The sequence below is a fragment of the Lathamus discolor genome, chromosome 10 (assembly GCF_037157495.1).
Source record: "Lathamus discolor isolate bLatDis1 chromosome 10, bLatDis1.hap1, whole genome shotgun sequence".
NCBI classification, from domain to species: domain Eukaryota; kingdom Metazoa; phylum Chordata; class Aves; order Psittaciformes; family Psittacidae; genus Lathamus; species Lathamus discolor.
Window position 1 is genome coordinate 13,215,243 of NC_088893.1, and position 27,150 is coordinate 13,242,392.

Below are 27,150 nucleotides of genomic sequence, written 5' to 3' on the forward strand. Positions count from 1 at the left end.
CTGAGGCAAACGAAACAGCTCTTGTTACCTTTCTAGGACAGAAGAGTTACTTGATCTCCTGGATGAACCAGTTTAACAAATGATACCTATGAAAGGAGAGGAAACGTCATTATCCTCCACAAATGAACATGGCTTGGCGTTTTGAAAGTGAATTTGTATGTAATTTGCCACACTCATTCCACAAAAGAACACTTGCATTGAGTAAGAATGCGTGTTTGTGAACTTGTGGGGTTTCAGTTTGCCAAGCTACCCTTTTTATTTCATGTCAGATCCCAATCTGAAACTTCTAATGAGATAATGAATGTTAATGTTATGTTGATAATATAATAATTCATTTATTCTGAATGGTGTGTTCTTACTGCTTGTGCTCATTTTTGGATACTCTGCTGTGAATAGCTGCAAAAGGACACACTGCCATTAGCTAAAGACACTTCATCCAACTGCTTAATACAGTATTAGAAGGATTTCTAGGTTGTGACCTGTCTTCATAGAAAATTGAATAACAAAAGAAAATGGGTATTAAGCTAATTTAGTCTATTTAGGATTATGGTGAGTGCTTTTTATTCTTAGATACACTTGTAGCAGAAAAGAAACATAGTAATTCAGATTGATTAAAGGATGAACAGTCTGAAGTAGGAAAAGATGAGGTTGGTTTTTTTTTTAACCTTTTTTTTTGGGGGGGGGGGAGGGAGGTAATTTTACTTGGGGGGGGGGGGGGGGGGGCAAACAGCAGAGCTGGTTGCCCAGAAACACTGCAGGGGCTCCATCTTTGGTGATGTTCAGAACCTGTCTAGACATGGGCCTGAGCGACCTGCTGTTGCTGAGCCTGTGTGAGCACAGTGCCTGGGCTGGGCGATCACAGGGGCTCCCTCCCAGCCTCAGCCCTTCCCTAGCCCTGACTCAGCTATCTATAATCATAAGAGCCCTTTACTGAAACAAGTATCAGCTAGAATGTATCAAAGAAAGGTGGACTGGGTAGCTACCACAGCCCTGTATTTCCTAACACTCAATTACAGGGGAAAAAACATTATTCCTGCCAGCAGAAACTCCATGAGTGACACAAGGTGCAGCCCTTCTATAGTATTTCATTATTGTTTCATATGCCATGAGCCTCGTCTATGAGTCTTGTATCAGTTGAACTATTTTGATGTGGTTTTGATTATATATGGTGTACTTACCCCCTGTAATAAGATGCTGTAGAAGAAATAGTGGGAAATGGTCGATTGTCAGAACTGACTGTCAGCATAACTTTTATTATGATTACACTAAGTTAACTTGACCAGGAGATGACAACTAATTGTAATGGGAGGAAGGCCTGCAGTTGGTGAAGGGAAAAATAGTTCTTATAGGTCTGTTGTAGGAGATATGTGTATGTTACAAGAGACATCTGTCCTGGGATAAGGCAAATTTTAGAAGACCAAAGACTAAGGTGGAACCTGGAATATTTCAGCAAATTTTGGATGTGTTCTGTGTCCCATTTTAGAACAGTGTGGTTAGTAGGACTATGTAATAGGGCAGGCACAAAATAACACAGGCGCAGCTGAATGGGTGAGGAACATGTTGAAGAAAACTTTTTCAGACCAAATTAACAAGCGAACTGTGTCATCCAGTCCGTCCTTACAAACTGAAAATTCAGGGCTAAAAGTGTGAGGGCAGAGCAAGAGCAGGAAGAGGATTGTATTGCTTCATGTCCTCCCACCCTATGTGGATGTCAGAGGCACTGTGGGCAGGAAATGTGATAGCAGTGGGTGACTTCATGTATCCTTTGTAGGTTAGATATACATTGTGTCAGCATCTTCCACTGTTGACAGTACACATTTAGGTTATCGGTGGTTGGCTCACCAAAGAGCTAGCGTAGAAGACAGAAGTTGGCAAGCCTTGACTTGGTCCTGAGCTGTACAGTGATTCTAGTTCAGGACATCACTTTCAGAGCCATTCTGTAATCGTGAATAAAGCACTTGGATTAAAAATTGTGTTGTGAGCACCAAGAGCATAAATAAAAAACATTTTTAGGTGCATTTTTCATAAAGGTTGCTCTTGAACATAAAAATTAGGAATTTATTTAAAACCTCCAGACTTCCAAGGGCATGCTGAAGAACGGAATCCTTGCAGGTGATGTGGAGATAATGCCAGTGCTATATTGGTGGCTCCTAACAAAACTCTTACTGTTTCTCGAAGACAGTGATGAAAAAGAGACTTTGTTGGTGAAGAGGAGGGTTAAGGAAATAATTCAAAGCAAGTCCATGTGTTTCAATAAGCTGAAAGGTCTGTTTGAAGAAAATGCTAAGTTTAGAGTTACTGGTTATTCTTATGTAAAAACAACAAGACATGAGGCAGTTTAAAAAACAGCTTGTGAAAGGCTTACAACCTAGTTCAAAACAAATTGGAAGCAAGAAGCGAGGGAATACCTCTAGGTCCACTAGACACTGAAGGAGCACTGGCAAAAGGTGAAGGCATAGCTGGAAATCCCGCTGAATTCTTTGCCCCTAGCGGTAAAACGTTGGATGCTCATAGCTTATCCTGCTAAATTATCACTGGCTGCTTGCCTGTACTACTTGTTTTTTATACAACAAAACAGGCACCTTTTGACAGCATGAGAGATTATGATACTGAGCAAACAGGTTTCCCCTTGCACATCCCTACTTATGCTGAAGTGCAAAGTACTTGCTGAGAGGCTGTCAAGTCTTAATTGCACTTTAATTTAAAAGAAGTTGAATTTCTTGTTCCTGTTAGCAAAGTGAGGTGAAAGGAAAGGCTTAGTTTTTGAAGGAAGCTTCCTTCCCAGGAAAAATGAGATATGCTGAGACACTAAAACACAAGTTGAAAGGGCTTTGATTGTGTTCCTCTTAAGGGTGTGTGTAGTGGACTCAAGAAATGAGGGTCTTGCATCCGGACATACTCCATGTAGTCTTAAGTGTCTTCCTTAAATTGTCTGACAGATGTAATGATCTTTTCTGGATTGGATTTCAGTATTGGATATGAAAGGAAACACTGCAGATGCATTACAGCTGTTGAGTGTAGCAGCTATTATAGCACTGCATAGAACAGTAGAACACTGCTTGATGTAGACAAGCAGACTGTAAGGAACCAATTTTGAGAAGAGAAGCCTATCAACTTCTCTGTAGTGACAGCATTATTCATTTTTTGATTTAATTTTAATTATATTTAGTAAATAGGATGCCTGAAATGTGCTGTTGAGGTTGTGTGGGGTTTGTTTGTAAGCAACAGCAGCTATAGAATTAATTCCAGTGTGCTTAGAATAAGATCAGTAAATGATAATGCAGTTCACTTCAGAAAAACAAAGGTGAGGATAGTAGTCTCGAGTATCTTTCTCTCCTACTGAATACCTCCTGCAGAGCAATTCCACTGAAAGACACTTGAATAAATAAAGGAAAATAACTGGTTATGAGCCTGCAATTTGATAAGTTTGTGTAAACTGTTCCTTCGTTTTCATTTCTCCCACTCTGAAAAGTGCAGTGCAGCTTCTGCCTTGGTCTTAAGATATTTTCCAAGGCACAAGGCTGTATTAAAATAGCAGTTGAAGGTTTTCGCGTTTAGTTGCTTTATATGGACCATATTTCTAGATTCTGTTGACGATGAGATAGACACACATCTCAGGCTTTCTTAGGTCATACAAGGTTAATCCTTTGCTGTATCACAGACGAAATGTGAAGCTGTAGACTTATAGCTCTAGTTGAAGGTAAAAGGGAACTGCAAGCCCTTCAAAGCAGGCCTGGATGCCAGGGATAGAGTGTGATTTGTGTTGTAAAAGGTGTGTGTGTGTGTGCATTTGACTTGTACGGTTTATGTGCAGCTTGGGTGCTGCTGTCTGCCTCTGGTTGCATTGAGCCTTAAGGGGCAAGGAGAAGAGCTGGCAGGAACTGGAGCCCTTAGACAGGCTGGAGAGAACAGAGGCAGCACTTTCAGATCTGGTAACCTTATCTGTACCTTGCCTGTGTCTCTGCTGAGGGAAGAGCTTGTAACCAGTGCTTACTGTTGACTTAGGGGAGCTATCTGTACTCAGGTTCATTCCTCTCAAAATGATGGCAGAGGATTGATATTGCAATATGTAGGGGTTCATGGCATGTCACGGTGCCAAACTGATTATATACTAGCAGAGAATGATCAATTTGTGTGTTAAAAGCTTCAGCGCTTGTGTTGTTTAAACTTTAATCAGCCTTGCCTGGTGGAACAGCTAGTGTTTAGAGTAATGCTTAACTTGTAATAAATTTCGAATTTGGGCAGTGTTTTCATGGTACTCAGCTTGCAGTGAAGGGATACCTGAAACTACAAGGATCATTAAACACAGTCCATTAATGTTAGGGGTGTGTGGTTTTTGGCAGTATTAAACTCCATATTATTGTCTGAGCATTCTTCTGACCACGCTAAATACTTTTGTCAGTTGATAAATATTTGAGACAATTCTCTGAGTAAGGAAAGTTTGGATTACTTAGATTTCAGTATTAGTAACACAGAATAGGTCTGCACAATTCATAGCTGTAGTAAGTATCAGGCAGCGCTGCTGCTTTTTGGAGTAAAATCTACTATCTGTAACTATCCAGCTGATATACTTTGAGCATGTATAGCATCAGGAGGTTTCCTTGACCACTTGGTGCATTATTGTAAGCTTACAACCGTTACATGCTCTTCATGCTGTCAGAAAACCCTAGTATGATGTGTTTTGGTGAGTGAACAGTTGCAAAGAGTGCAGAATGTCAGAAGCTTTAGAGTGAGGGGGCTTGTCAAAGGAGTGGTATCTTTTGGGGATAGCATTAAAGAACTAATGACATGCCTCCTGACACTCTGAAAACTAAAGTTTTGTTTTGAAACCAGGTTGTTTTAAGTACAGAGATCATTGATTGTTTGACCTTCTGGAGTTAGAAGATTCATTTTACTGTGAGGTTGATTTTTGGTTTATCCCCCCCCCCCCCCCCCCCCATCTTCCTCCTTCATCCAAGGTCATTCTCAATTTATTTTTTTTTATGGTCAGATACAGGAAGTGTGAGGTACACCAGTGGGTTGAAGTCACACAGATTCAAAGCTACAACTTGCTTCTCTGAAAACTTATCCTTTTATTTCTTGAAAGAAGGGTAAGACCTCGCTGTTCCTGTAAATACTTCTCTCTCAACATTCAAATATTGTGCCCCAGTCCTGAAAGCTGCCTGACTGGGAGTACTTGTGGAGTCTCTTTATATGTTGAAGGTTTCAGTGCACACTTAAAATACTTCAGCTGTGGGCTTGAGTGTGGTATCTTAGTAGGGTGTGTATAGAAAGAGGCAAGTACTGCTAGTAGCTAATTCAGAAGGCAGCTTATGCAACCCATTACGAACACCTGAAATGAGCTTTTTATTTTCAGGGAAATTTACTCTTGAAGTTAAATGAGTGCAACAAAGTACAAAGAAACAGTTGATTGGAGGGTGTAGGCTATGATGAAGAGTGTTTCAGTCTCTCTATCCCAAAATGGATGTTTTTAAGTTTTAGTTTTACATTACAGTTGTCTAGCAGTGTTTATTGGGATTCACTTATTCATGCTGGTATTTTATTCATATAAAAAGCACTCTACAGAAAGTGTGGTTTTAATTAGATTTCTCTAATTCTTTTCTACTTGATTAAACATTTGTTTTCAGTATCAGTCATGTTACCTGATTAGATCACAAGTATGGAAAATTAAGATGCAGCCCTTGACGGAAAGTACATAGTGGTTGTTGCTGAGTCTTGAAGGAGGAAGCACGATCTGACTGCATTCTGTACAGACACATAGTTAAGTCTAGAAAATAGTTTTAAAACTGCTGCATTCTGATTGTTACAGAAGAAAAAATCTAAAGTGTAAGGAGCAGAGAAGCAAAGGTTGAGGGCTGAGCAAAAATAATCATGTGGTTGCAGCATGCACATGGAAATCTCTTCAGTTCCAGTTACAAAAGGCAATCCAAGTTTTGTAGTTCCTCAACTTTTTTGACTGTATGGCTGCCATTGTTTAAACACAACTTATTGAACTTTGAAAGCAATTAAATCCACAGGCATAGGAGCTACGAAGCAGTGGCTTCAGTGTGATATGCCAGATGTAGGCTCACATGAGTGTAAGGAAAGTGAGAACTTGCAAAGGGCAGTAGCAGTGTTGCCTTTTTGTCTGAATCAAAACCAGAGTTGCTGTTGTAGCATGTAACTGTCCCACCAAAGTGCCAAATGTTGCCTGAAAGGCAGATTTTCCCCTACTTGTTTGTGAAATCGGTTTTTATGTTTAAGATTAACCAGATTTGTCACAAGAGTGGTTTAGGTTTAATTGGACTCTTAATATTAACTAAAACTTGAACTAAAAATGTGACATAAAAAACTAATACTGCAAAACAGTGGAAAAATACTATCATGGTGTTCTTACAGTGTGAATTAAAAGGAAGTGTTGGGGGGAGTACATCGTTTGTTCTGGCAAGTCACCTTTAAAAGAAGTTTTTTTGAATGAAGTATAGTAAGCAAAATGACAACACTTACTAAGGCTTTAAAGTGGAACTGTGGAAACGTGTATTTGAAGTAAAGATAGTATAATTGTTGAAGATTAGAGGATGCTAGCTGAAGAATGCTAAAGTGGGTGTTTGGAACCAAAACATCCATAAAGAATGGGGAAACAAAGAAATGGGTCTGGGCTGTAGATGAAGATATGCTTCATATAGTGATGATACAAAACCACAATCAATAGTAGTAATATGGCAAAGTCCTCAGTGAGTTTGAGAAATTATTTACCAGCACATCTTGCTGCTCTACAATTGTTGACAAATTAATATATTTAAACAGCCATGTATCTGTTGGTTTAAATCACAAGGGATTGTTTTATATGAAAGTATTAACAGTTTCATACTGCAGGGAATCTGCAATAGAAGAGATGAAATCAGCCTTAACTCTACTCAGGGGGAGAAGTGTTGGTTCCTTGCACAAATATGCTTTAAAACTGCCGTGTAATTAGTTGTCTCATGTTCCCAACACCTGTAAAAACTACTTCAGCTGTAGCATAGCAATTACAAGAACATGAAGAATATAGCAAGCTGCAAGTGGGTAACTTCTGAGAGAGGGGGGTAAACTTTGAAAGGGAAGACTTCAGTAATGTGCAGTGAGTGGTTTCTGTAAGTGACAGATCTCCCGAATTCTCTAACAGGTTTCAATTTAATTCTTAAAGTCACTGTTCTTTTTGAAAGTGTGTGTGTGTGGTGGACTTTGGGTTATCTTGTTTACTTGGTAGTCTTTTGTGATTAGAAGTTGTAAGGCACAGGAAATAGCTTTATAGTTCCTTCCTCCCACAAGTTCTAATTCATTTGTGGCCATCAGGATGTTTTTCTTGGCTTATCTCTTTCTGTGCAGTTTGCCTTGCACATCTGCCACATAAATTATGAAGCTGTTACTTGAAAAGCTGAAATTGTATTTTAGATCCTACTGTACCGTAATGAAGATGGTATCGTTGGTCAGAAAGAACATAATTGCAACTTGCATAGAAGGTCTGTAATAATAGCCAGTATTCATGTACTAAATTGACTGGTGTCATATTTGTAATGCTTTTGAGGAGTGGCTTAAAAATAAGTAACTTCAAACGGTCAAGTATCAGCTAATGTTGTGCTGTTACCTCTGTAACCTGAGGTATTTCACTAGGCATTTTGGCAGATGGGTACCCATCTGTTTCTTCCCTGAATGTGAACTGCTGGCTTCATATTTGGTATCCATATGTTTCATTTGCAAGGCTCTAAATCTAAGCTTCGTGTTTTGTAACAAAAGTGACATTACTGACAGGAGCAAAATGAAAATGCATTAAGTTTGTTACATGTTTTTTAGTTAGTTTGTCTTCACTAAGCAAGGAGAGAGATGCTGGCTGAGACTGAATATATGAGTTCACTGAGGGCAAGAGCAGTACCATAGTATCACAGAATGGTTTGGGTTGGAAGGGAACTTAAAGCTCATCCAGTTACAACTCTACCTTCCGCTAGACCAGCTTGTTCCAAGCCCTGTCCAGCCTGGCCTTGAACACTGCCAGGGATGGGGCAGCCACACCTTCTCTGGGCAATCTGTGCCAGTGCCTCAGCACACTCATCCTGGTGAGACCATCTTTAGTTTGAAGGCAGTTATTATCTTTTTCTCTGAATATCTGCTAGTAACATTAGGTACGTACATTCCCGCGTGTCCTTTATATTGTTTGGGATGACAAGTGGATAAATTGTCTTTTCTGTCCTCTCTGTGAGATGGTCTGAATGGTGAGCTTTCTAAGGTAGTGACAGACAGTCACAAGGCAGTGAAATCTGGTACTGATATGCATCTTTTGGTTTGACTTTGTCTTAAATCCTTTCAGTTTATTAAAACATAAGTTTGGACCAGTGATCAGCTTTAATCCCTCAGAGCCTGAAGGAAGCAAGGCTAAATAAGTGGTGTTAATATGATGCCCCTTTTTAGGTGGTGTGCTGGCCCTGTGTGGTTTAGGAGGTGGTGCTGTGCGGATCGGGACAGTTTTTCTTTTTTTAGCTCACCAATTCAGATGTTCTGTTTAAAGTGTTTCATGCCCAGATGGATAAGTATTAAATGATTTTTTTTAATTGGCAAAAATGTTTCTGGAAACTAATTAACAATTTAATATATGCCAAGATTCCCACACCTGGAAGTGGGGGAGGCATAGCCTGTGCTCAGGCAAGTTGTGTAGCTTTTTTATTTACCATGTACTCTCGGTAGTTGAAGCTAAGTTCTGTACACAGTTTAAAAATGGGTCATTTAATATTAAAATAACTTTTTAGCATTCTCAGAAAGCTTTCTGTCTATTTTCAGTCCTGCTTTACAGGAACCTTTTAATCTAGAGACTAAAAATAGTTTAGATGCATGACTTATAGAAGTTGAGTGGTGGGGATAAGATGGGTCCTTCCCCTCCAAAGGCTTCATCTTAGATGCATGTGTGTCTGTGGGTTGGGGTCTTTTAGGTAACCATATTGTGAAAAAGTTCCTGGAGTCTGCCTTATCTCTTCTCCAGGTGTTGAATGTTCATTTTGCTCATCTTATTTTGTTGTGTATTTGTCCATTTCTTTTAAAAAAGCAAATATGGATGCAATCTCAAACATCTAAAAGCAAAGCTACATTGTACTTTGGCTTGTTTTCATTTTTTGCCTTAAATTGACAGCCCCTATACTGATTTGGGGGAAATATGAAAAAAAAAAAAATCACTGCTGTTGTGTTTTATTCCTGTGTGTTGTATTATTCCTGAAACATACACCATGGACCAGATGAACGATAGCTAGTGGGTCCCTGTCTGGTGTTATAGTGGGAGACTGCTAGCTTCTCGGCTGAAAGGGAGCAGACAGCCTGACTGGCAGGAGAAAATAAGCTGCTGGAAGACAAAGCCAGCACTTTTAACTGTAGGAGCAAAGCATTAGCTCAGCGTCCAGATGTAAACCTCTGAACAAAGGCAGCAGTAACTTACATTGAAGTTGCCACCATGCTGATAATATACCATCCATATGAGAAAGATAACAGCAGTGCTGTGTGCCTTTCAGTAAAAATTGTAGTGATGTTTAAATGGAGATATGCAAGATGAATAAATTAACCTGATTCACATTCTTCCTTCTTCAGTTAGAGTTAAAGCAAACTTTCCTTATGCTGTAATTTAATGGTTTCTTATCTATTTATTTTTTAGATGCCATTTATATTATGTTCTGTTTGGACAATGCAATCTATTAATTTTAAAATCTAATAACCACAGCATAGAGCTGTGCAAGTGTATTCTTATTGGGCTTTGTCCATGTAGACTTTGGAGACTGTTGCTGTAACAATCTCCTTTACTATGTCACCAAGTGAGGTGACAACAAGATTTTATTCTGAGTCGGTAACATTTGTTCTGTCACGGACCAAATGCAGTGTGCTTTGCTTTGATTCACTGTGAAAGTCATAGGAAACGTGGTGAAGACTTTCTAAAAATAAAGAAGCTGCTAACAAATTACAGAGAGAATGAGGCTAAAGTATTAGTCTGAGGCTGCATATTGAAAGTATAATGCTAAACACTGTTATGTAAAAGATAATTTTATGTTGTGTCTGTTCTATCACCTCAGATAACAAAAGGTTAAAGTACTTGTTTCTTGCAAGACTTCAGTACCACACTGCATAGTGCTGTACAGAAACAGAGCTTCTGTTGTCCTCTGTTCATCCAGGCCCCTCCCCCTCTAATAGACGATTTACTTTTTCTTTTAAAATTATAATTTCTTTAGTGTTGCTGTTTGTTGGGATGGCATCAGTGTTCAAACTGTGCATGCGAGAGGCATACATGTGTGTAACACTTGAGTTTGTTTTTTTTGTCTGTACTTAGTCTTTAAACAGGTATTAGCAGAATGGTGTCTTGTTGGAAACTGTTAATGGTGGTAAAATGTAGAAAGTTTCTTATCTCAGCTTTTAGTATTTTAGTGTTCCCAGTTGTAAAATTAAAAAAAGGAAAACAGAAGGTGCATAATCCAGTGATGTCCTTGGAGTAATAGTTAAAGGCATAATATTATGCACATAGGAGTCCCATGTATACACGATATTGTAATTGGTCTGAAATATACATTGAAAAAAAAATTTTAACTGTGTAACCAGGTTTCTTGTTCCTGCTGCTCAGTCCCTCAGCACAGTGGGCAGCTTCCCAGAGGTTGGAGAAGTGTTTCTAATTAGGCTTACCCTGTCCAACCCAATACCTTTATCATCACTATAAAGAAACTGTTGTAATGCACCCTCTCTGTGACTTCTGGTTATTTTAGTTTTCACAAGATTAGACATGGCATTTCACAAATCTTCTGTGGATCTAATGTCTAGAATTGTACTTGTGTCCTCAGTGACACCACCCACATCAATAGCAACTCTAATCCTAATGGTGCTTTTAATGGAGTGGTCTAACTCTTGCCCCAGGGCATATTCAAGGCTTTCAAGTTTGGCAGAAACATTGACTAAGATCTGTTAGGCTTTCCAATTCCTTAATATATTTTAAAGTAAGTTCTATTCTGGATGGATGGATATTTCTTATTCTTTCATTATCTTTAATGTATTAGTACTTGCTTTTCTCATGGTTCTTATTTTCACTATGTCAGGTTTCCTATGCATGTGGTATTTAAAGGTTTCTCTATGTTTAAGACTGCTGCTATTTGAGCATAAATGTGAAATGCTAAATTTACATGTCATTTGAAGAGCTGAAACTCTGAGATACAGCTCTTTACTCCTTTCCTAATGAATGCTTATCTTAGGAATACTTCCTCCAAAAGAACATTGTTCCCAGAATCTACCAGTGAACTGTAAGCTTCCTTTATGAGTTATGATCTCATGCACTTTGACTGTATTGTCAAGGTGATGAGGGTACAGAACACCACTGACCATGGGGAAAAAGTCTGGAAGATAGAGGAGATGCAGGGGAGCATGAAGTGGAAATACCCAACTGTGTGGCATCCTTTTGAGAATACCATGGACGCTGAACTCTTTTGCTTTTACTAGTGCTATGTGCTGCATCCAGCATTCTAATCAAAGTGTTGAATCAAGTGAATAAAGGCAAAAATAGTTGCACCTTTTTCTTTAGCAGGATTGCTGGTGGTGTATGTAAATCATTATCATTAAATGTTTGAGGGTTAACGTTAGAGTTTGGGGGCAAATCTGTAGAGGAGACATCAGCTGAAAAACCAGTCTACTTCCATTTCTGTTGCTGACTGTGATCAGAGAGCCTCATGTTCCCACATCCATGTTTCCAGAGTGTTCCTGGTTCAAGGGATACAATATAGAGAGATTTAGTGGTGGGTTTTTTCCAGTGTGGAACAAGCAGTATTGATGTGGGATAATTAGTTCAGACACAACAAAGCTACTTGTAATTTTACCAATTGGAAGCTATTACTAGAAGCTGCATAGTTATAGTTGTGTAATATTTTGTAAGTGATGATAATTTCCTAACAGATAATTGAGCTGACTTTGGTTACAGCAGATGAATCTGTAGAGATCCCTGTGGTCTTGAACAATGAGAAATCTTCGCTCCGAAACAAACATTTCAATTCATGATGTTGTGATTATTTAATTTTTTAATAAAATGCTGGGTGGAATTACAATGGGCTTGCTTTCCTGGCAGAAAAGTGATTTTTTTTTTTTTTTTTTTTTTTTTTTTTAGATAATTTTTTTTTCTTAGTCTTAAAGAGAAAAGCTTTCTTTTTTTTTGAATAAATTTTGTGGCTATTTTATGGAAAACACCACTGAAGAAGTGTTGATATGTTACCGAGAGCAGAATGTACCTCATCCTTACTAATGTCCTTCTGAATATTAGTAGCTCAAGTCATGTATTACTATGTAAGGTCAGAAGCCTGAGCAGAGTAGCCAAAATATATGTCAGAGCCTTATACTGGAGCATGTGGAAATAAATAATGAAAGGAATAGAAGTTTTCTGCATATATATTCATCACTCACCAGTGTTTGTTGTACTTGTGTCCATGTTGTGGGTTGCTTTCAATATCTGCTTGTAAGAGAGGTGGAAGACAGAATCCCTCTTAAATTGTGCCTTTTCTGTATGTCATCTGTGAAGTGTTCCTTCAGTCTGTAAGGCTTTATGTTTTTGCAGGCTACCCACAAGCTATCTTTAATTTCCCTGTTTTAAAGAATAGTGCTCAGAGGATAATCTCAGACCTGTAGGATTTTTATTCACTTATGCCTCAAAACTAAAGTGGTTTTCAGACTGTTGCAGCTGTAAAGGTTGAAGTGGCAGATTCTTGGTTAAACTTTTTGCAGTTTCTCTGATCCCCTCAGTTCTGTATCTGTAGGAACAGAACTTCTTGTTTGCTGTCCCTAACTCCAAGTAAACGTGTATTTTTACCTCAAATTATACAACTAAGGTATGTGCAATACTTCCTCTCACCCTGCCCATCCCTCTCCTCTCCTCTCCCCTCCCCCTCTTGCTTATTTTCTGGGGTTGTTTCGGGTTTTGGTTTGGGTTTAGGTTTTTTTAGCACACTAAGATACGGCCCCTGGATCCAGATGACAGCTTTATCTCGTATTTACAAATCTCAACAAGTAACTTCAGAACAACATTTGAAGCTATTTACAATTGGTTGAATTCTTTGAAAAACACAGGCAAAATTGTGGACAGAGTATTTTTGTGGTATTTCATCCGTGGTACATCTGTTGAGTCTCACAATTTTTAAGAGGAAGTGTGTCTTATTACCTGATGCAGTCAGAGATGATCAGAGCTATTACCTGCTATTTCACTAGCAATGTCCATTTATTCATGTGGAGTAATTTAGTCTCAGACTGGAACTACCTGTTCAGCATTGCTATGAATTGTAGATGCAAACATTTAAAGTTGAGTGTTCTCTAGCAGGAAATTCAAAGCGAACATTTTATTCAGTGTCACCGTGCTGCTGTTTGAGAGATGTGACAGTGCCCTCTCTTGGCTCTTCTGAACAGTTTTGGGTTTGTTTTAGAGAAACAAGACTGAAATACTGTACAATAAAGAGTAAAACTCATCTGTTGACATTAGTCTGATTAAGCAGACTTAAAACAAATGTAAGACACAAACAGCAAAGAATGCAACAGTTCGTAATGTTAATGTCAACCCATTTCTGTGCCATGTCTTTGTTTTGGATGAAACTTTCAAAATACACTTGTGTTTAATGTCTGGCCATGTCAAAAGCTTCTGTGGATGCGCTTGTCACAAGATGCCATTAGTGCAGGGTTTCACTTAATGATTTGGGGTAGACCCAGATGTGATCTCGTAGATAGCAGGGTGTTTGAAACACTGTCTCAAAGATCCTTTCTGATAGCCTTGACTGTTGTATGTCAGTTTCTTTGCTGAGCGGACTGTGTCCTTGTGATCCAGCACGATTCCCTGGAAGCTGCCCAGTATAAACTAATCAGAGAGCCCCCCCTGGTGTCTGAAAGTGTCCTCGGATATTAAATTTATATCAATCCCAGGAAGTCTTGGCAATCAAAGTAGTCACTTTTTCCCTTCACATCTGGACGTAAATTATTTTCTTGTTGCAGAGGTCACAGGAATCATGGGTAGGGCATGGAATGAGGGCCATAGAAAACATGGGAAAGGAAGAATAAAACTGTATTTCCACCTTCTTAGAAATGGTTATTTTTAAGTGACCTGGAATAAAGCCAAGCTATACAACAGTTGGTTGTTTCTTTCTTTCCTTGAAGTTTACATTTGTTGCTGAATTAAATGTGGCTTAAAGATACTTTGTTTTGGAACGCTTTGTGCCATTAGGGCTCATCTTGGCACTTACAAAAGAGCTTTCTCCTAGTTGCTAAGGACAATAACTTTACTGCAGGAGTGTTTTAGACACACAGAGCATGCTTCTGTGCTCCTTTCTTTTGGCATTACTTAATTTCCCTTGTTTTCCTTCTGTTTCCCCTTTTCGACCCCAATGCTGCTTCAGCCATGCACTTTGAGCTCTTCCATAATGCTGGATTATTATTTTTTATAGGATAAATTTGCATCTTTCCAAGCATATTTCCATTCTTAAATTCCTCCCTCTAAGAAATTAAGGAAATGTTTCATTTTATGCTTTCCCCTCCCAACTCTCCATCAAGACTCTCAAACAAGCGCTTCAGGAGGGGTTAGAAAAACAAACAGAACCTTTCCATGCAACTCCCTGCCTTTTCCTCAATGGGACAAGGGAACTAGTGTGCATTAAGCTGCAAAGCCCTGAAGCCTGTAGCTTTGGAGTTGTGGGGTTTTTTTTACGTTCTGTGCTTATGGGAAATAAAGATGGTATTAGTTTATGTTTGTATGGCAAAGAAAATGTCAGGAGCAGAAGCTTGAGGTGCATTTAGCAGAAATGAATTTGTGAAATGTTAATTGCTGTTGTTCATAACTACTGCTGTGTTCCTACATGGCTTTTTTTACATAGGTTCTGTTAGCTTGCTGATTATTTATTCAGTTCTGTAGCTTACACTTTTTAGACACCAAGTTGAATAAAATCATACATCGGAATCTGACAGCAGGGTTCTCATGCTGAGAATTCAAGATTAAGTCCAGGAATTTTATTCTGTTTTAACAATTACCTTCTGTGTTCCCTTTCAGACTTAAGGGGATCTTATTCTTGATTCTGCTGTTTATAGCTCTCAGTGACAAGATCTTTGCTATCCTTATGCCAAATAAAATTGAATGGGTATTGCTTGAATGCTGCGTTGTGCCAACTCCTACAGGAACAGAGGGATGACTTATTAAGAATCTTTATTTTCCCCCCCCCCCCACCCTTCTCGACCATCAGGATCAGAGGAGCTTTTTAAGCAGCAAATGCCTTCTCCACATTGCATTATAAGATAACTAGATTGTTCTTGCAGTATAATCTGTTTGACATTATGGGATAGTTTGTGTTGAGAACATTCATCTTACAGGGTTCTTTTAACTTGTATGATGTGCTTTAAACAGTTAAGTGAACTTTTAAACTTTTGTTACAATAGGTGTAAGCATGTTATTTTAAATATACTGCAAAGTATATAGGGAAAGCTGAGGCCTTTACTAGATTACTAGATTTTTTTACTAGATTTCCTTTTAGTAACACTAATGCTTGCATTCCTGAAAATTGCATTGAATGCTATAGTGCTCCATAACTGTAGAGCTGTTTTTCAAGCATTCTCTGTATAAATGATGTTTTGGGCCTGCTCACTCACATTAAAATACAAGGAAAATCATTGTTATCAAATGTATCTGCGTGTTTTTAGGGCCACAAAGGGGCTTGTAGTTAAAGGTTACCAGTTTGAGAGATTTTTTGGAAAACATAATCACATACTATTTTAATATAAGCAATATGGAAAAATTGCTTCCTTTTTGCCAGTGATGTTTTTCCGTGAGCTCTGATGGAGACCGTCTGAGCTCCATATAGTATTTGCATTTCTTTAATGGTGAAGCAGAGTGCACTGCAGCTTTTCTTCTTTTGCTGTTTTCCCTTAATTAAATAAATTCAAGCTAGGAAACAGGCTTTGTAGTGAATCTCATCTCTCTTACTTCAGTCTGGCACTGATATTCTTGAGTTTCTCTTGTAGCACTCATCGTTAACAAAAAAATCTGCTTCTGATTGAGTTATAAAGCCTCTTGCAAATAACTGTACACCATACAAACCTGTAAGCAAATATTTGAGGATGCTATCAGCTTTGACTCTCGTGGTTTGGTCTGGCTTTTAATTTGACCAGAAGCCATTTTTACTGGACCGAATCCAGCTGTAATGTAATCCCTAGTTTCTCATCTGTATTCTTGAAGACTAATAGAATAGTAAAACCTTCTTAAAGACAACTTAAATGTGTTATATAGTGTCCTCAGGGTAACTTCTGCACTAAAGATGTTTTCTTTCCCACCCTGTAGAGGTATCTCATTAAGTGAGATAGGCACTAGTGTCATTATTAAGTTTTCATGTGTTTCTCAGTTTTGATGCTAATCTTCATGTGTGAATTTTTTTTCCCTTTGCAGCACCAATGTGGTTATGAATTATTCAGAAATAGAGTCTAAGGTTCGAGAAGCAACCAATGATGATCCATGGGGACCTTCAGGGCAACTCATGGGAGAGATTGCCAAGTAAGTGATAATTTGGTTCAGTGATGAAGAAAAGAAAGGTGCATTTTATACAGGAATGTGACATTTGCTGCTAAATCAACTCTGTGGTATGCTGCCTGATAATGCTGAAAAGTTGCTGTAAATCAAGTCTTACTTTCTTAATGCTTAATCTTATAATATATTGAAAACTGTCAAAAATGAAGTCAAAGTCTTTTTTAAGATATTGATTTTTATTTATGGAGCCTTATAATTCTTTCAATATATCTGCCTGTTTTAGAATGCTTATTTTCAAACTGCTTTCTTGTGATTTTTCAAAATAGAGGAAAACGTGTCCCATTCTTCCTTGAACTTTTTTTCTGTTAAAAATTAGCTTGGAAGTTGCGTGCTTGACTAGTTGCAGTGGTTATTAGAGAATTATGTTAAACATTACCTTCATTATAAATTAGTGAAGGTTCTTTTACTGCCTCAGATTTTTAGAATTACTTATTTCTTTTGTAGTGCTGGCATGTAAATTACTTCTGTATGAGTAAGAAAGAGGGACAGCTTTTTCCCTTGTAATGTCATCAAATGTGAATGGGCTTAGATCAAGCCTGCCATCTACTGTCAGCCCTGAGTCTTAACAAACCAGGGTGGCAAACCGTGGTGACTAAAATTTCTTTACTCCTTTTGTTTAATTCTTTAGGGCAACGTTTATGTATGAACAGTTTCCAGAACTTATGAACATGCTTTGGACTCGAATGCTGAAAGACAATAAAAAGAACTGGAGGAGAGTTTATAAGGTGTGTATGTGTATGAGCAGGAAATACTCAAGACTATGTGTTGGTCTATAAAGGGCATAATTCTTGTTGCTCGTATAATGTGCTGATGTAGTGTCTTGCTTAGATACTGCTGTATCACTCCACTAGCAACCTGTAATTTCTTTTCCTAACTGTTACTGAAGTCAAAAGATGTCTTTCTAATGCTGTATATAAAAGAAACAAAATTTCTGGGTTTAGAAGTGTGTCTTAAGATGATACCTAATGAACAAAATAAAGCAATTAAATTTTGCTGATATTCAAGTATTGGAGTAGCATTCACATTTTGAATCCACCCAAAGGAGTTGTTACGGTGCTCCATGAGAAGTAGATGAGAAGTTATTGTGCTGTCGGGAAAATATTTTGGAAGGAACTCAAGAATACCTGAAATAAAATGGAAACTAATCTTAATTTCGTTTCAGTTCATAATCTCTGAAAATAGTAGCTTAGCTTTGAATGGACCAGATTTTCTTGCAGATCTTATAGGAGGTTTTTATGTCCTACTTGTGTTCTGGAAAAAAAAAGTGAATCATTTGTATTTTTCCTGTCTTTGCTTAATTAACATTGTAGAGAAACTTTTTGCTTAAGATTATCTCGTGCTGCACTTAAAGTGGTATTCAGTGTTCACTGAATTATGCAAATATAACCTCATATTTTAGATGTGGAGTATTGGACTAGCTTATATTTTTGTTTTCCTTGATGCCAGGATTGTAACAAGACAAAATTAATTCTAAGGCATGGCTTGTGCTTTTCACAGGTGCTTGGTGTTTTGTATTCATAGTAATTGTTTTCCCTGAAGTACGATATAAATTAATATTTAATGCTACCACACATAGCTACTTAATGTTATAAAGACTGCTTGGAATTACTTATCAGGTTTGGATAGGTTGAAATATAATGATAGTTTTAGCTGATAAAGGAGATACTTTGAAGAAAGATAGAAATCCTCAACATAAAATTACAATTAAAGTACTACTTAAACTTTATTTATTTTGTTGCTTGCTTAAAATTGTCCTGAAATGCAGTTTTGTATATCCGTTGTATCCTGCAGAAGGCTTCTTAAATTTCTGTAGGAGTTACTTTTTGGTGTAAACTATTGGAAAATTGTGTACAAAAGAGGCAAAAGAAAGTGCTTCATTTAGCAGGTTAACTTTTTCTCTTACATTGTTACTGCTGTATTTTAAAATCAGCAGTAGCTGATGAAGGTAACTACTTGTCATTTAGTAATGACAAATTAGAGTTTGACAAGTACAGTTTTGATATTCTAAAGAGCAAAAGGTGCATGTGAGGAAAGCGGTTTTTTTTCTTTGTGAACCCATATAATGAGCATTTATTTAAAGGGGGAAGGTCTTATTATTTACTAATTTGGGGAGGGGGTAGGTTTGCTTTTCTATTGCAGCTTTTTTTTTTTTCTTTTCCTTTAAAAAAAGATAGAGCTTTTGTTCATGCAATCATAAGGTGCTTTGTATTTTTATAGTCTTTGCTGCTCCTAGCTTACCTCATAAGGAATGGATCAGAGCGTGTTGTTACAAGTGCCAGAGAACACATTTATGATTTGCGATCCCTGGAAAATTACCACTTTGTAGGTGAGCAATAGAAAAATCTTATAAGCAAATTAAAACAGTAGTTGGAGTTGTCAGTCACCTGAACCAGCTTAGAAGCTTCCCCAGTCTAATTAGAATGTGACTGTTGCCAGTTGTGTGAAGAGTGCAGAATTCAAGACGTGGGACCCTAGAGTATTAATTAGTGAAGACAAGAACTTGCAGAAAAGACTGGCTAATAACAACAGAACCAACACAACATGAGTGTTCGGGTTTATATTAAAATATGCACTAGAGACTGGTCCCCTGTGGTGTCCGTAAAGGAATAGCTTTAATCATATGGGAAGAAAAGGTTAGAGCTCCAAAACACACACATCTGTTTGAAGCTGGGGTTTTTTTTTAACTCCCACCAAATAATATTTACAGTGCAAAGGCAGCAAGGCCAGTGTGTGTTTTGAATGTGAAAAAGGCTGGGAAAGGAGCACATTTAGCTTGTAGTGCATCCCAACTGAAAGCTGTTTTTCAAGAATTCAGTTGAGCAATAAGACTGAGTTTGTGCAGTTAAACTTGCAAAACTGTACTAAAAAGACTGAGGAAGAGGTGTTATATTTGAAAGGGTTAAAATTGTTCCATTGGAGAATATAATTTCTGTTTCAATCTCTTGTTAATCTTTTAAGTGTTTCAGCAGCAGTGAGATGTTTCTAAATACACCATTCAGGGAAAATTCATTTATCTAAGGATGAACATTTGTGCTGAAACAAAATATTTGATCGATCCCTTTTAAAGAAATGAGTGGACCTCAGTAGGCATAAGCTGTTTCTCTGACTGTTGTGTCTGTAATTCAGATTGTTCAGTTTGATATTTGGTATTACTGCCTCTGATTTAATTTTTTCTCCCCCCCCTCCACCTTCCATCCATCGTCTCTGTCCTGCTTTACCTATACAGATGAAAATGGCAAAGACCAGGGTATAAACATACGCCAGAAGGTAAAAGAAATGGTTGAGTTTGCTCAAGATGATGATCGACTTCGGGAAGAGAGAAAGAAAGCAAAGAAGAACAAAGACAAATACATTGGGGTTTCTTCGGACAGTGTTGGAGGGTTCAGATACAGTGAGTACTAGGCTTTCTTGGTCCAGGATTGACCATCTTTTAACTTGGCTTGAATAACACAAATAATGCAAGGAATTTCTAAGATGCTCCTCTAGGTGCTTTTTCTTTATATTTCTTTAACTGTCAGTGTTGCTGTTACAAAAGAATTCTTGCACATTTTCCCCCACATAAAGATTTTTACAGTAATTCATTTAAATTTGTAAGTTAGTTTTTTTTCTTTTTACATTAAAAACTAACTATAAACTTATACAAATGACATTAATGCATCAGCTTAGCCAAAACTTAGCTGTCTCTTTTTTATTCATAGGCAGAGTCTCCTTGTGAAATGAATGCTGCTGTAGAGAAGTAGATAAATAAATGCCCTCGTAAGTAAGGGTTTCTTAGTCAGTCTTAAAAAATGATGATACTTTCCACCCACTACAGCATAAGAATTGCTTCACCTACTCCTTCCTGACAACCTCCTTTTTTATTTGTGTTAGGGCTTTAGGGCAGTAATAGTGTTTGGGTGAAACAATATAAATATTATATGCCCTTAAACTTTTTTGGTTTCCCAAGTAATGCTGTTGGGATACTTGAAAGATATCTGGGTATTAACTGTATGAATTCTGATGTCTGTCAGATCTGACTTCGAATGCATGCACTAAGTACTTTGTAAGTGGTAGAGTTTGTATTTCAGGAATTTACCAATACAGCTGTTAGTGTCTCAGTTTGTGTGTTTAAAATCTAAGTTGCTTTATTTAAAAACATTCATGCACAAAGTGAAAAGTAAAAACCAAGACACCATCCAAATGCTGGTTACAGGTAGCCTGATGTCCACTTGCTTTGGAAACAAATTCACCTGTTTTGCTGAGGTGACCAGTGTGCTTCGTGTGTGCATTGAGTTCTGTTAGACTATTTGGATCTTCAGCATAGTGTGTTTGTAGGATCTTGGCCTTGGAGGATGTAATGCCGTCAGCTTGACTTTGTTTGGAAAGGACACAGTTTTCCCTGAAAGCCTTGGCTAGATAAAGGCACACAACCAGCACTATGTAAGTGTTCAGCTTCCTTCTTGCTCCCCAGTCCCTGCCATAATGTGTAGCAGGGATCTGAGCTTGAAGTGGTTTTTATGCCTGATGTATGCCAGCATGTCGCCCATGATCCAGCTGTTAGTCTTGAGATGTTTAGCTGTATTTTCTTTGCCTTGCATAAATCCTTGGCCACTTTTGTTAAGGGATGGGTCACAGAGTCACAATAGCACATGGCTCTGGTTGCTAGTCAGTAATTTCTATGAGAGAAGGGGTTGATACAAGATCTGAGTAGTAACTGTAGGATTTAAACCTCAGCTGTCTGTCTCTGATGCTGTGTATGTTTTTTACTCTTCACTGTGAGCCTTAAATTTAGATTTGCTCTCTTCTGGTTTTGACAGGTTACTTCTTTTGTTCCTCTGTTCTCCCTTTTCCTCATATGCAGTTGTTGAAAACCTTTATCTCCATGGCAGGATATGTCTAGTTTTATTATATTCTTTTAGGCTTTTGCTACCTGCTTGGAATTCTGGTGATTCTTTTCTAAGAAATACTTGTGAGTCACTGCATTTGTACTTTAAGTATGTGTCCTTCTGTTCTTTCACTGAGCTTATCTTTTGACTAGCTCTGTACAGTCATGGTCTCTCCCTGTGTGCTGGGTAGAACTCTTTGTCCATATGCTCTTTAGTTATCATTCAAGTTTTTTAATTTAGGGGAATATCTCCTTTGTCTTGTATTTAGTTTTAATGGTAAAGGATTTTTAATTATCTCTTCAGTGAGTAAGGTTAAAAAAATAATCTCTGTAGCAGCACAAAACAAACATTTCCCAGGTCAGACTTGTGATCTAGAAGATTCTAGTTGTTTAAATCTAAAATGCTTGTATTTTCAGGGTTTTCCTTAGCTCTTTCTGTCCTGAAAATACCGAGTTCTTGGGGTGTTTTTTAATTTGCTTCAAGATTCCTGTTACACAAGGAAACCTTATACTGGATTTTATGTTAAAACGTTTGAGAGCCTGGCATAAACTGAAATAAGGACATTTTAGTCTCCCGAAACATTTAACAGCAGTATGTTTCTTAGCAATGTCGTCTTCAGTGATAAAGATCTCACTGACTCTCACTTATTTGCAGCAGGTTCTCTACTTTGTAAAAGTTTGCCTATCCTTTATGGATCTAAACACATACCATTGGAGGCTTGCACTCTGCAATCTGCAATCTCACTGCAATCTGCAGTGAGAAAATACATCCTCCTTATGTGATAGTATTGGACAGATATAGCTCAAATTTTGCACCTTGTAGTGCTGGAATTTATTATTTACTTTGATTAAAAGTGACTTAATTGAATGAACATCAAGATTACAATATAATTTGTATGTGACTTGAAATAATGAATTTTTTCACCGTTCTTCTTTTCTGCAACTAAATATTACTCATTTTAAGTAAATATATATTGGGTTGGTTTATATACCTCTATTTTCTGATATAAGATCACAATATAAGTTAGTAATGTGTGCTGTGTTCCTGGTAGTTAAGTCTTTGTTAAAGTTTGTGTTGTGTTTTTTCTTTTAAATTAAAGTTGTCTGAGTGTGTATAAATAAACCCAGGTTAAGTCTTTTAAGCTTTCTTAATGAGATTAATAAGCAAATATACTTATTTCAAATAAAACTTGGTTGGTAAGCTAAGATACCAGTATGGATTTCTTGAATACTTCATTTGGGGGGGGGGGGGGGGCAAAGATTGATTTCTTGGTAACAGTGTTTAGTAAAGATGCTCAGGGTACTCAGTGGCTCCTGAAATGGTGAGTTGCTTTATTGCCTTTTTATCTCTTTAGAAGGTTTTTTCACTCGCAGTGTGGAGAAGAAAGAACAGAAATTTATGTGTTGCACACTTACATCTTTCCATATTTTGGTACTACACTTCTATGTGCTCGTGAATGTCAACGTATAAAAAAACCCATTGATTAACTTCTGAGCACACAACTTGGCCAAGAATGGGATATCATGTATTAAGTGCCTGTTCCAGAACTGGCACGTCCCGTTTCTGATAAGCTGCTTATGCAGCCAGGGTTGACTGTGCTTCTCGTGCTTCTCCAGCAGAGTCCAGCAGTATCCTGATGTGCTGTGCTGTGCAGTGCATTAAGATTGTATCATTGTCATAAACAAAAGTCTTTGAATGTGCATTCCAGCCACTTAATGATTGGCATTACATGCTGTGCCTTGCTATAATAGTGTTGATTCAGCACTGTGGGAGCTTTCAGTTTGCTTTGAAAACTTGTAAGGTTTATGTATGTAGGTCACGGGGGCTTGAGAGTGGTTCCAGAAAGACCACAGGCATTTTTTTTCCTGTTATCTTTAATATGTCTTATCTTAATGCCTTACACAGGTGAAAGATACGATCCTGAGCCCAAGTCAAAATGGGATGAAGAATGGGATAAAAAAACAGCTTTTCCATTCAGTGATAAGTTAGGCGAGCTGAGCGACAAGATTGGAAGCACAATCGATGATACCATCCGCAAGTTCCAAAGGAAGGATAGAGAAGACTCTCCAGAAAGGTGCAGGTACTAAGTTATTTTAACATTAATTTATTCTATGCAATTGCTATTTTAAAGCTCTTCAACATTGCTAATTATTAGTGATAATACTTTCATTCTTGTCTGTATGGAAGCATATTTGGGTTCAGTATCTGCTTTCTGGACTTCATATACAGCTCTTACTGGCCTTGGGGAATAATGCAGCTCTGTCAGTAGTTAACTGCTCTTGGCTGTCTTTCGTTACGGCCCCTAGCTTAGCTGCTGGCAAAGCAGGGGATTTGGCTGAAATTTCCTAAGCTTTTCCTTGTCTCAGTAATTTGGTGATCTTCCTTGCACCAGTGCGCTGGAAGGAATTGGAACTGTTGGAAGCAAGGAACTGGAGGCTGCTACAGTTACTCTGAATGCTGAAGTGCCAAAGAGAAGAGAGATGTAAAACTGCTTAGACCTACCTTGACACAGTCCTTTTTCCCTGAGCTGATGTCAGGAATTGCAAACTGAAGGTGACTTATTTAAAACCATTTAAAAAGTCAGTTTCAGTTGAACCTCCTCAAGAAACTTGTATGTTACATCTGGCCATTAAATTTCTTCAGTAAGGAAGAAAACCGGCCCTGCTTTGCCTGCAGAAAGAGCTGCACATTACAGTTCAACAGGTGCATTGGATTTTACTATCAGGACATCAAATCCGTACTTAACAGAATCTGCAATTGCTGTAGAGAGAGTGCCCAATAATTCCCTTTTGGAAAACAACTTAAAGTCCAAATTTGCACTGAGATTTAATTAATACTTTTTTATAGGAGTATCTTCAGATAGGAATTACACACGCATTTTTATGTATGTGTGTATAAAAATACACATGCACACACAGAGATGTGCATATATTACAAAATTCAAGCCATTTTGCACAGAAACAAATTATAATGGTAGTACTTCTCAGAAAATGTGTGGTGTCCTTGCTAGGGCATTAATAAATCATAAAACTGGTATTCTTTGCACACATCAGGGTTCCCTCTTAGAACATACTATCAATAGACTACAAAGAGAAGGGATCAGAAGAAAAGTAAACAATTTCAATTTTAACAATGGTATATTGCTGTGTTCTTTTCTATACTTACCTTTCAAAAGCAACTTGTCACATGGCATCTGGAAAGCTCACTATCCGTTTTTCATGTAGAGGATGTGCAGTGGCCATTTTTTGTCTTCCTTTGTTTTATTTCTGAATAGCTCTTGGTCTTGTGCTGGGTAAAACTGTCAGGTGCGGTATTTGTCTAGAAATTAATTTAGAGACGTAATAAACTTGGAACTTGAAATAAAAGGAGGAAATTTTTTTGGACATACATGAGCAAAACCAATTGGGTGGTTGCAGGCTACCCTGCTATAAGAAGGAATCCAGCAGTATGGCTTCTCCAACATTGCTTTGGCTACCAGCCTGAAATTTCCTTGTGGCTTCTCTTGGCATGGTGATCAGACAACATGGAAGGTTTTATATCAGTGTTGAAATGAAGGGGTTTCTTTCTACAGAAGGATCTAAGAAGATTGTTAGGTTATAGAATGTCTGTCTATTTATGCTTAAAAATACTGTAAATACAAACCTCATTGATGGTGTATTAACAGAATAGTGTATTTAGATGTTGAAACTGAAAGAAACATGGAATTCTAACTATCATGTGACTTAAGCTCACAACAACATAACCTTCTCTTGTAAATGCATCATGGAATCCATTCATTTGTGTTTTCACACTTCAGCAGTTTTTCTAAAAAAAAAAAAAAAAAAAAAAGGCAAAAGAAGCTTCCAGAAATTTACTAGTTTATCTGTAGCTGCTGCTATATAATAACATTGAATTAAGTTGCCATTTTCCTTGGAAAAGTGTCTAAATGGTGATAGTTGCTCAGGTGGCAAATCTGCTGTTGTATGTTCTATTGTTTCTATCTTAATAGCTTTATAAATCATTATTACTTTAGTATCGTAAAGCCAATAAAGGTCTTGAAACACAAAGAATAAATGACTTGCATATCTTCACAGTGGTTAATGGAATTTGGATGACACAGTCTTTACCTCCAGTATACACATTAGGAGAACTTGGCCAAATTTCTAGATTTGTGACTCTACTTTCAAAGCTTGTAGTTTGCATGGAAGAGAATAAAAAATGCTTGAAGTAACCAAGACCTTAACCTGTGCTATAGCTGGCTTGACAGTAGATTTCAGTGGACGTGCAAGCTCACACAGCTAACTGGAGAGAAGCCTAGTCTGTTTTTTTTCTTGAGAAGAAAAATGTTAGTATTGCTGTGGGGCAATTGGATTCTTTTTTTTCCCAAAATATATCCCCTTGGAAGCAAATACCAGAAACAACACCCATGGGGTAGGAAAAATCTCAGTTTTTCTTTCATAGTGCTTGTTAGTTCTTGGGTGAATAAACCAGTTGCTGCCCTGAGTCAAGCCTTGTGTGCTGGAGTTGTGTTTTCTAAAATACCTGCAGGTATACAGAGGATCTTCTGAAACACTACACTTTTCTTCATGAGAATTCTTAAAACTCTGTCAGTTCTTGTTTCTCCACTATTCAGAAAGGTTGATGCAGGTAATAGAATAGAAAGGAAGCAAAGCTTTTAGTACATCTGAAAAAGGATGCGACAGCCATGTTTAAAGGCAAATTCCATGTAAAGGGTTACAGGGTCAGTAAAGTGTTTTTATTGTTTTAAAGAATGTTAAAAAAACCCAACCCAAAACACAAAATGCACCCCACAAAAACCTTAAGGCAAAGCAAAAAGCATGTATCCAGAGTTTAACTTCTGGAAGTCGCAACCATGTACTTCCTTTTACAGAAGTCTTTAATTATTTGTTGCAACGGTAGCTATAATTTTTGGTTTTAAGTTCACTCTGCAATTCTCAGGTGAAGCACTGCAATTTACTGCTGTGAGCACAGTAAACACATTCAAAGGGAACATTAATCTGTACTTTTTTTCTTTGTTAATGTGACCATGAAAGAAAAATAAAGAATGGCTCTCATGAGACAGTTTGGAAGCAGTACAGGTTGTCATAGAAAATTGAGGATAGCAATATTTGTTCTGCTTTCTGGCATATATATTTAATTTCTTTTCTCAAAAGCTTTTAGACACTTATTTTGCTGTAGATCATCAAAGGCTTACTTTTTTTTTCATTTCTTACATTAGTGAGATTGATCTCTACCACTTCTGTAGCAATAGCCCCATTGATTGGACTTTGATGTTTGTCAATCACTTAACCCTCAGAATGTGTATATGAACTAGGCACACTCTGTAGTGATGACAAGAGATACACTGCAGCAGGTTTGAAGGGGCTGAGCCTTAGCTGTGATTGGCATGGTCTTAGATGTTTTCAACATGCATCTAAAAGGCAACATCTTCCACACTCCTCTGAGGCTTTTAGGATGGATGTACCATGTACACCATGCTAATGTACAGATCAGTCTTCTCTGGAGCTCGTGTTAAAATCCTGATGTCACAAATGAAAATGGGGCTAGTGGTCTCTGTATCTGTGCACATAGTTAGGCTATCTGTAGAAACCAAGAACTGGAACAGCAGGCAACAGTTGTGCGAGTCAGGGTTGAAGTGCCTTGGAAGGATAAGGTTAAGAGATGCCATTTGAGCTCACTTGTCCATGTAAGGCTGGCTCAAGCCAATGCCAGTAGTCACTTGGTTGG

At 37.8% G+C, this 27,150-nt stretch overlaps 1 protein-coding gene across 2 annotated transcripts in view; it reads left to right on the top strand.

Annotated features, from left to right (window-relative positions):
* CLINT1 (clathrin interactor 1) overlaps nt 1–27,150 on the top strand; it is a 51,346-nt gene that overhangs the window by 10,458 nt on the left and 13,738 nt on the right. For both annotated transcript variants that reach the window (XM_065690251.1, XM_065690252.1), the window contains exons 2-6: nt 16,421–16,525; nt 17,187–17,283; nt 18,776–18,884; nt 19,785–19,949; nt 23,329–23,503. In XM_065690251.1, coding sequence (XP_065546323.1) covers nt 16,421–16,525; nt 17,187–17,283; nt 18,776–18,884; nt 19,785–19,949; nt 23,329–23,503 — 651 coding nt within the window. The remainder of the gene's footprint in view (nt 1–16,420; nt 16,526–17,186; nt 17,284–18,775; nt 18,885–19,784; nt 19,950–23,328; nt 23,504–27,150) is intronic.